General features: G+C 51.8%; 1 protein-coding gene across 1 annotated transcript in view; it reads left to right on the plus strand.

Annotated features, from left to right (window-relative positions):
• fat4 (FAT atypical cadherin 4) overlaps positions 1 to 12500 on the plus strand; it is an 80321-nt gene that overhangs the window by 53567 nt on the left and 14254 nt on the right. Inside the window, exons 8-11 of the mRNA XM_063018711.1 lie at positions 1783 to 2033; positions 2233 to 6588; positions 8351 to 8455; positions 9948 to 10255. Coding sequence (XP_062874781.1) covers positions 1783 to 2033; positions 2233 to 6588; positions 8351 to 8455; positions 9948 to 10255 — 5020 coding nt within the window. The remainder of the gene's footprint in view (positions 1 to 1782; positions 2034 to 2232; positions 6589 to 8350; positions 8456 to 9947; positions 10256 to 12500) is intronic.

The following is a 12500-nucleotide window of genomic DNA, read 5'->3' on the forward strand; positions in this document are numbered from 1 at the left end:
GTACATAATTAAATCTTTATAATTTTTTTATTTGAATGTAGACCTGTACAGATTTCACTTCACCCCTGCGTCTAGTGTTTCCTGATGGCACTGGACTCACCGCCACCCCGACCAGGAGTCGTACGTCTGATTGTTTTGGTCGCGTTCCATTTCTCAGGACATTTTGACCTGTCGGGGAACAGAGGGGTTAATTCGGGGCTTTTGAGACCCCCCGCGGTGCGCCGCTCTCTCTCTGTCATCGTCCATCATCATCCTCATTACCGTGTTTTTGTAGAACTGGAACACGCCACTCATTTCCCATCAGCCCCCAGCAGGGTGTCGGGGGGGTAAAAAACAACAACGAAACAAAAGCGCGGTGCGGTGACGGGACCCTCGGTACAGTTCAGCTCCGCCCACGTCATCACATCAGAAACATCCAGTGTAAACCAGTTCCAAAAGAGTCGGGACAGGGAGCGCTGGTGCGCCGGTTCCCTCAGGATGCTTTATATCAGGTATCAGTCTGTGGCACCAGCTCTGGAATGAACCGGAACATCAGCTGTGAAATCAGTCAGCGCCCAGCTGTACAAACGCGGTCATCTTTTCTCTGAATGGGCACAAATTCCCACAGACACACTCCAAAGTCTCGTGAGAAGCTTCTCAGAAGAGCGGCTGCTGTTCTAGCTGTAAAGATCACACAGAGGGGGTCAGTCTGTTTTAATACAGTTAGTTTTGAAAATGGGACGAACAACAAGCTCACTGGTTTGATGCCACTGTTGGGCCCCTGAGCGAGGCCCTTAACCCCTCAAGTGCTTAAATTGTGTTAGATCACAAATAAAACTTGTGTACTAAGGATCAGGGTCACCAAGACCTAGAAACACCAGACACAAGGCAGGAACACCCCAGACCGGGTGTCGATCCATCATAGGGCTTCAGACTCCCGACCATAAAGGCTCTGGCGCGGCACACGGCACCACCTGAGGGATTATGGGAAATCTGTACAGGAAAATAGAGCAGTTTAATCTTTCCTTATGTCCCTCGTACAGCTGGAAGAAACCGGCGGCTTCGTTCGAGTGATTCACGACCGGCGTGATTATTAAATGATGTTGGTGTTTTGTTGCCGCGTTTGTGCCGCGTGTCTCTGAAAAATCGACTGAAAAAGTACTGTGACTGTGTACAATCTGAGCAATTGAGGGTTAAGGGCCTTGTTTAAGGGCCCAACAGTGGCAGCCTGGCAGTAGTGGGGCTTGAACCCCAGTACCTTAACCACTAGGCTACAACCGCATGATCACTGGAGGCTTCTGGTCAGGGTCTCAGTGCATTTTTTGTGTGATCTATTCAGCCAGAACAGCAGCCGCTCATCTGAGAAGCTTCTCATTAGATCTACATTTGAAGTGAGTCTGTGTGTGGGAATTTGTGCCCATTCAGGCAAAAGATGGCAGCATCTTGATCAGTCGGTGTTCCGGTTCGTCCCAGAGCTGTTGAGTGGGGCTGAGGTTGAGGAGACTCTGGAGTTTCTTGCTTTGTGCACAGGGGTGCAGCCATGCTGGAACAGGAAAGGACCTTCCCTAAACTCTTGCTGCTATTGATTTATTACACCTGTTAGTAACTGTTGGGGCGTCCAGATACTTTTGTCCATGTATCGCACACATCCCTCTGTTATATGTTTGGCTGTGTCTGAGGGCGGGATGACCAAAGCCTTGACAGGGATTGGCACCCATGTCCAGTGTTTCCCAGGGAACCTGGACCCACCGTGACCCTGATCAGGATGAATAAATGAATACACATCATTTCTTCTCTCCACAGTTACCGGCTGACCGGAGGAGACGGGCAGTTCTCCATCAATCCAGCGACCGGACAGATAATAACCAGCTCACTGCTGGACCGAGAGACCAGAGCCAGTTACGAACTGCTGGTGGTGGCGTCAGACGGGGGGCATCCCACGCCCCTGTCCAGCTCCGCCACCGTTTCCGTGGTGATCAACGACGTTAACGATAACCCACCCAGGTTTCATCATCATCCGTACGTCACGCACATCCCCGCCTCCACCGCTCCAGGTACGAACGTGAAGCGTTTATTAAAAACCGGTCGGCTGGGCGCCAGCTAGTGGGCACGATTGGCAGTGCAGACAGTGCAGCAGACAAAATCAGCCACCAAGTCTGCTGGGTGGGAAAAGGCCGGACTAAGTGGGCGGGGTCTTTAAATGCTGTATAACGAGAACGAGGCTAATCACCGCACCCATTCTGTCCTGCGCAGGTTCCTTGGTGTTTGCCGTCACCGTGACCGACGAGGACTCGGGCTCTAACGCCCAGCTGCACTACTCCCTCAGCGGCCGGAACTCCGACAAATTCATCATCGACCCGCTCCGAGGTGCCATCACCGCCGGCGAGAGGCTCAGCGGCACCTCCGAGGTCACGTTCACGGTCCGCGTCAAGGACGGCGGCAGCGGCCCCAAGTCTGACAGCACCACCGTGACCGTCCGGTTCGTCTCGGGCGGAGACTTTCCCAAGATCAGGATCAAAGAGAAGAGCTTCACGTTTCTGGAGAACCAAGCCCTGAACACGGTGGTGACCAAGGTCTCGGGGCAGTCTACACGAGCCGGGTCGCTGTCGTACTACATCGCCAGCGGTAACCTGGACGGCGCGTTTCACATCGACCAGCTTTCTGGTGAGCTGTCCATCAAAAAGTCGCTGGATTACGAGAGCGTGGACGAGTACGTGCTCTGGATCGAAGCGCGAGATCAAAGCTTCCCGCCGTACTCCGCCTACGAGAGGATCGAAATCACCGTCCTGGACGTTAACGACAACAGTCCGGTGTTCCACCAGGAACCGTTCCACGCCGAGATTCTGGAGAACGTGTCGCCGCAGCGAGTGCTGGTGGTGTCGGCTCTCGATCAGGACAGCGGACCTAACGGGCAGCTGGATTACACCATGACCGACGGGAATAAAGAGAACAGCTTTGCTATCAACCGCGGCACCGGCGAGATCCGCACCACAAGGCCGCTAGACCGGGAGAAAGTGGGCCGGTACGTCCTAAAAGTCCAAGCCAGCGACCGCGGCACGCCTCCGAGAAGCGCCGGCGTCAAAGTCATCATCAACGTTCTAGATGTGAACGATAATGCGCCGAGGTTTTCCAAAATCTTCAGCGCGACGGTGCCCGAGAACGCGCCTGTCGGCTACACCGTGACTCGAGTGACCACCACTGACGAGGACGCCGGCGCCAACGCGGTCAGCCGCTACACCCTAAACGATGCGAGTCTCCCGTTCAGTATTAACCCCAGCACCGGGGACATAACCATCAGCAGGCCGCTGAACAGAGAGGACACTGACCATTACATCGCCAGAGTCTCAGCCCACGATTCGGGCTGGACCGTGAGCACCGACGTTACCGTATTCATCACCGATGTTAACGACAACGCCCCCAAATTCACCAAGCCGTCGTACTACCTGGACTACCCTGAACTCACCGAGGTGGGCTCGCTGGTCACGCAGGTCTCAGCCACAGACCTCGACCAAGGGTTCAACGGTAAACTCTTCTACTTCATCAGATCTCAGTCCGAATACTTCCGGATCAACTCCAGCACCGGCGAGATATTCACGAAGCAGCAGCTCAGGTACCAGAACTCCACCGGGCACAGCAACGCCAACGTGAACCGGCACAGCTTCATCGTCACGGCGTCCGACCGGGGCGTCAAACCTCTGATGAGCGAAACCACGGTGATCGTCAACGTCGTCGACAGCAACGACAACCCGCCCGCCTTCGAGGCGCCCTCGTACTTCACCCCCGTCACCAAGAGCGTCAAAGTGGGAACCAGACTCATCCAAGTCACGGCGCACGACGACAAAGACTTCGGCGTGAACTCCGAAATCGAGTACGCCGTAACAGCGGGCAACGGGTCGAGCAAGTTCCGCTTGGAAAAACAGAGCGGTTGGGTGACTGTGGCGTCCTCGCTGGCTCTCCTCGTTGATAAGGTGTACCTGCTGGAGATAACCGTGACAGATAAAGGGAACCCGCCGCTGTCGGATAAAACCACGCTTAAAATTGCCGTCACCGATGAGAATCATCACACGCCGGAGTTTTCCCAGAGCCAGGTTACCGCGACGGTGTCGGAAAGCCTGAGCGTCGGGACGGCCATCCGCACTCTGTCTGCGAGAGACAAGGACAAGGACAAACACATGAACGGACTCGTGACGTACAACGTCTCCTCAGGGAACGACGACGGACTGTTCACCGTCAACAGCAGAACCGGCGTCCTGTCTCTGGCTAAACCTTTAGATTACGAACAAACACAAAAGCACGAGCTCAGAGTCTCGGCCACGGACGGAGGCTGGATCTCCAAGACGAGCTACGTTACCGTCACCGTTCACGTCACCGACGTTAACGACAACCCGCCGGTCTTCGATCCCGATGAATACTTCCCGGTCGTGCAGGAGAACGTACCGAGCGGAACCACGGTGGTGAAACTGAACGCCACGGATAAAGACTCCGGCCCCAACGCCGTCCTGGCGTACGTCATACAGTCCTCAGACAGCGACCTGTTCGTCATCGATCCCAACACCGGAGTCATCACCACCCAAGGTTTCCTGGACTACGAAGCCAAACAAGTGTACCATCTAACCGTCAAAGCGTTTAACGTCCCCGACGAGGAGCGCTGCAGCTTTGCGAATGTCAACATTCAGCTTCAGGGAGCCAATGAGTACGTCCCGCGCTTCGTCTCTAAGCAGTACTACTTTGAGGTTTCGGAGGCTGCGGCGAGGGGCACGGTGGTCGGAGAAGTGTTTGCGAGCGACAGGGACCTGGGAAAAGACGGCGTGGTGTATTACTTGATTTTCGGACGAGGCCGTAGGAAAGGTTTCGGAATCGATCAACACACGGGCCAGATCTTCGTCGCCGGACCTCTCGACCGTGAGAAGGAGGAGAAAGTTTCTTTAAAAGTGCTCGCCAAAAACTCAGGAAGCATCAGAGGGGCGGACATCGACGAAGTCTTGGTGAATATCACGATCCTCGACGCCAACGACCCTCCCGTGTTCACCCAGGACCTCTACGACGTCCAGGTCAGCGAAGGTCTGTCACCTGGAGGTCTGGTCACCTTCGTCAGTGCCGAGGATTCGGATTCGGTGCCGAGCTGGAGCAGGTTCACGTACTCCATCCAGTCTGATCGTAGAACTTCTGCCTTTACCATCAACCCACAGACCGGACAGGTATCCGTGGCGGCCGAGCTGGATCGTGAGACCACGCCCGTGTACAACCTGACCCTGCTGGCTGTAGACTCCGGCTCGCCTGCGGCCACCGGCACGGCCACACTGATCGTCACTCTGGAGGACATTAACGACAACGGGCCGACGTTACTCACCACACGTGGGGAGGTCATGGAGAACCAGAGGGCAGGAACACCAGTGATGACCCTCAGCTCTAAAGATCCCGATCTGGCACCAAACCAGGGGCCGTTCTCATACAGCCTGCTCGCGGATGCACCGTCTGCGGCTCACTTCACGCTAACCTCATCCGGCAAGCTTAGCACCAGTCGAGAGATCGACAGGGAACAAATCAGCGACTTCTACCTCCCCGTGGTCATCAAAGACTCCGGCGTTCCTCAGATGTCCTCCACAGGAACCGTTCACATCAAAGTGAACGATCAGAATGATAACCCCTCCCGGTCTCGCTCCGTCGAAATCTACGTGCACTACTTCGGAAACATGTTCTCCGGAGGTTCTCTCGGCATCGTAAAGCCCGATGATCCGGACATACAGGACATGTTCAGCTGCAGCGTGATCCCTCCTGCCGCGAGCCTGTTCAGCATCCCTGCTGGAACCTGCGACCTTAACTCGAACGCCCGCTCCACCGATGGCACATTCGACCTCACCGTGCGCAGCAGCGACGGCGTCCACGCTTCCGTCAACAGCAGAGTTCGAGTTTTCTTTATCGGGTTCAGTAATGCGACGGTCGATAACAGTATTCTGATCCGGCTCGCTTCCCGGAGCGTCTCCGACTTCCTTGGCGAGCACTACCTCAACTTCGTGCGCGTCGCTAATTCACAGCTGGCGGGGCTGGGCACTGGAGTTCAGCTCTACGGGGCGTTCGAGTCCGACAACCGGACGTTCCTCATGGCGGCCGTCAAACGTGGTCACGGGCAGTACGTGAACCCGAGTGGCGTGACCACCTTCTTCCAGAGTATCAAAGAAGTCCTGCACAGGCAAAGCGGGGTCAAGATCGACTCTGTGGACCACGATCCCTGCACCCACAACCCGTGCCAGAACGGTGCCAGCTGCAAGCGACGCCTGGGCGTGGGAGCAGACACGACCACAGTCGAAAGCCTCCCGGTCATCCTGGTCTCGAACCGCCCCCTACAGCCGTACGTGTGTGACTGCAGGCCGGGCTACGCCGGCAGCCTGTGCGAGACGGATATCAACGAGTGCCTTCCATCGCCCTGCCATAACGGCGGCACCTGCCACAACCTCATCGGAGGCTTTTCCTGCTCCTGTCCGGACGGGTTCACCGGGACGGCCTGCGAGAGGGACGTCAACGAGTGCCTGTCCAACCCGTGCAGGAACGGAGCGCTGTGCCAAAACTATCCCGGTGGCTTCAGCTGCCTGTGCAAGTCTGGATTTGCAGGTACGGAACCTCAGGAGTCGTTCAGATTTTACGAGCGACACGACCGCAGCTCATCTGAACTTCCTCCACTAGTTCTGATCCAAGGAAAATATTTGTTTCCAGGTCGTTTGGTAAATCCAGCATGCAGCCACGAAATTCGGGAACGGGGGGTGGGGGGAGGGGGGTGCTTGTGTGTAGGAGGGGGGGGGGGGGGTATCAGCTGTGATGCGTATCAGCTTGACGTGTTTAGTTTAAAGTGAAAGCGATGATGGAATTTTGACCCTAATATGGACACGACTGGCCTTAAGTGCACTCGAGTGGAGTTTCATGATCTGCTGTCGGCCTGTAAAAGCGTTTGTGTTTACGCTGTGAGAGCGCTGCACGTTTATTTGCTCTGCTCCCAACGAAGATCTTCTGCTGGCTGGTGAACCGAGCGAGTTAAGAGCTCCTCCGGCGCTGTAGATCAAAATTATCATTCATTTAGTCTCCCTGAAGTTCCAGTAATTTATTTATAAATGATTTATTAACAGTTAATTACCTTTATTGTTGATATTGCTGACAGACGGAGAGACGTTTAGGTTTTCAGGGTCATATTGATCGCTGTACAGATTCAATCATCACTCATAAGCAAAAGTTTGCACACCCCTGATCAAAATTCCATATTTACCAACATTAAATTTCTTTCTTGTTTAAACTGAGTGTAAAAATGTGCAAAAGTTTATCCCCCCTGAACCGGAAACCACAGACAGGCTATAAAACGTCCTTCGATGGTTCCCGGGACCAGAGCTCAGGAGAAGCCGGTGGGTCCTACTGGACCCGTGACATGCCTATGTCATAAAAATAATTATAGAATTTTTTTCCGATTTTTAAGCCTCACATTAATTTTCCGCTTATTAATTATTCTGTACTGCAGTCGATTTGATGCAGTGGGGTTCGGATGGATCCATCATGCTGGTCGCTTGCTCCGAGTTTCCTTGAGGCCCTTTCCTTTATATCTGGGATGGGACCCACAATGGAGTTCAGTGTGGAGTTCAGTGTGGAGTTCAGTGTGGAGTTCAGTGTAGAGTTCAGTGTAGAGTTCAGCGTGACTCTAATGAACACAAGTCTGTAGAAGAGAGAATAATAAAGTAAATAGAATTGATGATGTGAGTGCGCTCTGTTTGGGCAGCTGCCGGCTGTAGTTTTTGGATGCAGGTCTTCGTTTCATGCTTTATTAGAATCGTAACAAACGAGCGTGGACGTGGAAGATGAATGGTCCTGCTGAAAAATGACCCCTCCTGACCTACAGTAGTTTGTCTGCCCCCATGCTGACCCCCCCCCCCCCCCCCCCCCCTCACCATCACCACCACCACCACATCACCACCACCACATTCCAGCTTCCAGTTGATTTATTTCAGGTTTATTGTTGAGTTTGTGTGAAGCATCTTGTATGGATCAGCAGCTGTTCTCGTGGCAGCACCGCTTCTTTACGAGCCTCCCAGATCCAGCAGTCGGGTTTGTAATGGCGTCATGGCGGGTCTGAGCTTTTAGCTGCTGTTTTCTCAGACACTCGGGTGCGTTTGCGAGGCGAGAGGGTTCAGGATCGTTTCAGCTGCCGAGTTTGACGCAGAGCAGAAGCAGAGCGCAAACGAAAGTAAAAAAAGAGAGAAATAAAGAAATAAAACCCTCCCGCTGGATTCTGGGAGCCTCGAAGCGGGGCGGTTCTGTACCGGGGCGGTTCTGCAGCGTACACTGTATCATCTTCACCTCATTCGTTTTCATTTGTGTTGTTGCATGAACTCAGGAAAAAGCTGCGAGTCCGTCATCAATTACTGCGAGTGCAACCCCTGTTTCAACGGAGCTTCCTGCCAGAGCCGCGCCGAGGGCTATTACTGTCACTGTCCGTTCGGTAAGTCATGGCTCCGGCCGCCAGCGCCGGGTATTCCCCCGGCCGGACCCGCGCCGTCTATCAGACCTGGACGTGGTTCAGGTTCACGTCGAGATCCTTTAAAAGAGAAAAATGACGCTCTCAGTTCTCCAGGCTCGAGGACGGCCTCATGATCTCATGTTTAAGTTCTCGTTCTTCCTGCTTGGTGGATGTTTATTCCCTCTGAGCGTGTAGAGAACACCGGTCGCTCCACCGCTGCCAAATCACGTCCGCCCGTCCAGACCAGAGTTCAGAGAGTTTAAGGAGCTAAAATAAAACAAAATGATAATAAATCAGGATGATCTGTGGAGGAGATTTCATCATGGATTACAAAGTTTATAGTTTTTATTAGAACCGTTTCAGAACCCCAGGAAGAATCTTTTAGATAAAAAAAGGCGCCGCTTGGGTGGTGCAGCGCTCAATTCTGCTAACACTGGGATCAGGGTTCAAATCTCAGCGGTCCTGTCAGCCTGCCCTGTGTCCACACAGGCGTCATTTTTAATGAGCGAGGTGGCCGCAGCCCGGTGATGGATTGGTGCCCTGTCCGGGGTGTTCCTCTCTTGCACCCGGTGTGTCCCGGTGAAATCTGACCCACCGCAACCCTGACCAGGAAAGTAGAAATACGTATTTATGTCTTAAAAGTGTCAAAAGTAAAAAAATCTATTTTACTCGCATTAATTAAAAGAATTCATTCAATAAAACGTCTCCTGAAGGAGCTGGAATTATTTTCATGTTTAGGGAATCATGGGAAAGTAAAAACGTTCTTTAGTTTTTAACCTACTTATAATAAATTAATATATAGATTTTAAAGACATTTAGGAAAATAACTGCACATTAAAATATCAGTAAATTTGGTGTGGCTGCAGTCGAGGCTACAGAAATCCAGTTTAGATTTGGGAAAAATCAATACAGAAATGCGACGGGGCGAGTCGACCTTTGCTGAAGAGGCTCAACGTGGGTCCAAACTTGGGGCCCGAAGGCCAAAAAGTGCCGCAACACCAACTGAGCTTCAAGAAAAAGATTGAATCGGTTTCCCAGCGGAGGAGCCGACAAGTCGTGATTAATAGAAACACGTCCACCTGGAGCGAATTAACTCTCGACCAGGCGACAAGAGGAACTGACACGTCAATCATCTGCGCCTCCGTGCTCCCTCTGCTGGGTGTATTTGGCCGGGCAGAAGGACGTGATTCTGTAGCCAAGTCTAGGATTTGAGGAGTGCCTGGTAGAGAACCCACATTTCCACAGGGAATAGTAAACACTCTCAGAATCGAACCCAGAATACTGAGTTCATTTAAAATGAGGAATTTTTGCCTCTTGAACATTCCTCCATGAGATCGTGACCTCTGGTCTGGACCAGGTCAGCAGCTTCTTGGCGTGTGTTGATGCTCAGTGTGTTTATTTATTTATCTTCTGTAACATGGTGGTTCTTCTCTAAGCTGAACATCACGTTTGCTTGATCTTTTTTGGTCTGAAGGTGTTTTTGGGAAACACTGTGAGCTGAACAGCTACGGGTTCGAGGAGCTCTCCTACATGGAGTTCCCCAGCCTGGACCCCAACAACAACTACATTTACATCAAGTTTGCCACGCTGATGGAGAACGCCCTGCTCATGTACAACCACGACAACCAGACGGGCGACAGGGCCGAGTTCCTGGCTCTGGAGATTACCGAAGGGCGCGTGAGGTTCTCCTTTAACCTGGGCGGTGGAACCTACAGACTCATGACCACGGTCTGGGTCTCGGACGGGGAGTTCCACACCGTCGTGGCCAGAAGAGCCGGCATGGTGAGTCTCAGCTGGACCTAACATTTAATTCTTATAATATATTAATGTGGACACCCTAGTGTTGGTCAGTTATATAAAATAAATGATACGCTTCAGAATTTTCTTAAACATTTTGGGGAAGGGCATGATTACAGTTTGATTTGATGAGTTTGATACGGAAAGCTGCAGTGGGCCTGCACAGAACCTCGACCACAACCCTACTGAACAGATTTGAGATGAATTGGAATGTCTTTTAGTGCCTGCATGAGCCTTGGACTACCTGCTGCACTCTCTGGCTTTTCTTCTAACGTCTCCGTGGTTGGTGTGGCATAATTTTTGGTTGTTTTGCTGCTTCTTGTGCTGAGCGTTTGGGTTGTAACTCACCGGTGGACTGAGTAGCTGGCGGAGTTAAGTCTTCTGCAGTTTGCTTCATCGTTTTGATAGATAAATCAACTAATAGTGAACCAGAAGGTCCTGGGTTGAGGTCTGGGTTCTTTGCAGGCCATCAAAGTATGTCTTGATAGAGCTTGTGCACATCGGAACATACACTCTGGAAGAGGAAAGAGCCTTCCCCAAACTGTTGCCATGACATTGTAATATAATTAATTTTATACACTTGTTAGCAATGGGTGTGTCCATATATTTTTGGCTATATAGTGAATCTGTTGCTGGAACTGGAACCCTGTGTCAGAACTTTTGTTAATGGGACCAGAACTGGAGGGTCTGTGGTGGAGCCTCTTAACTGGGAGGTTCTGGGATGATACTGGGATCTCTGATGTTTTGGGACTGGGACTGGGATCTTGACCCGTGAGCACTTGAGGATCAGGGTTGATGTGCTCCAGTTCTGGATCTGGTGGGGTGATTATTGTGAGAGGAGCGAGGCGGAACCCTGGGCCGGTCCCCGTGGAGGTGTGAGGAACACCCGGGCGGTTGGGGTGCGAGCAGATGTTAAAAGCATGAGCAGAACCCGGTCGCCCCCGTGCAGTAAGGTTTGAACCCTGAGAGGTCAAGGCTGCTTCTGTTTGGTTAAGACGTTCCGGCCCCGCGTTCGGCTGTTTTACCGCCCCGGCGCGGCTCTACGTTCCGCGGTTCTACCAGAGTACAGACGACGTGATCCGAGCTTCCTCCGCCTCTGCAGTAACGGTGCGGCTCTGTCAGAGTCCCGATGCCTTCCAGCAGATCCAGTACGTGTGCCGTTAGACGGGGTCGTAACCTTCATGTTTACACACGTGGCGTCCAAATATCAGCCAGACTATCGTCCAACGGGGAGAGCTTAAAACCTCCAGGACGGGTTCAGGTTTATGTTCACGCTGGTGATTTAGAGAGGACATTTATTTTATTTATTTATTTTGGATTAAAACTCAGAATTTGTGTCACATTAAAATCCTGAATTAATTTCAGAGTCTCGACTTCCACCAGGACGGTGATGTACCACCAGAACCTGAGAGTGACAAAACTGGACCAGTGACATCACTGGGGTATTTCTAATACAGCTCTTTTAAACGGTCCCAAATAGTCCTAGTTCCAGTATCAGAGATTCCATCAGTTCCATTACAAAATCATCACCAGTTTCATCAGTTTCTGTTTCAGTACCAAACATTTCAGCTTTGATAAACAGCTACAGGTTCTTCTGGTTCCACAACCAAAGGTTCATTTGTTCTACTAAAATATTTAGAACCTTTTATAGTACAAGGACCAGAGATCCCAGTACTAAACTGTTGTAGTACCAAAGCTCCTGTTCCAGTACCAAACGGTTCAGTTCCGGTACTCAGCTTCCATTTAGGGCTCAGTTCAGAACCAGTTATAGTACCAAATGTTCTTATTTCAGAACCAGTAATAGTACCACATGTTCCAGTTTCAGTACCAGTCCTAGTAACAGATGTCCCAGTTTCAGTACCAGTTATAGTACAAGTTCTAGTACAAACTGTTCCAGTTTTAGCACCAGTCCAAGTATTAAATGTTCCAGTTTCAGTGCCAGTTCTAGTACCAAATGCACCCACAAGGCCGAAATAGAACCTTGATACATTTATTGTGATTATCGGGTGTATAGTTTAGGAACCAGTAGCTTCGGTACAGGAACTGGACCTTGGCATGGTTCCTCAGTACTGGAGTTGTCGGTACTGGAACCATTATGGTTCATGATCTCTGGAGGAGAAGAAGCAGGAGAACTGGAGCTCGGGTTCTGTTGGTTCCCCTGAGGTTCCGTGTGGATCTGTGGATCTGTGCGGTCTGCATATCTGACTGGATCTAGCGGTGTGAACTTTCG

The sequence above is a fragment of the Trichomycterus rosablanca genome, chromosome 22, assembly GCF_030014385.1.
Source record: "Trichomycterus rosablanca isolate fTriRos1 chromosome 22, fTriRos1.hap1, whole genome shotgun sequence".
Lineage (NCBI taxonomy): Eukaryota > Metazoa > Chordata > Actinopteri > Siluriformes > Trichomycteridae > Trichomycterus > Trichomycterus rosablanca.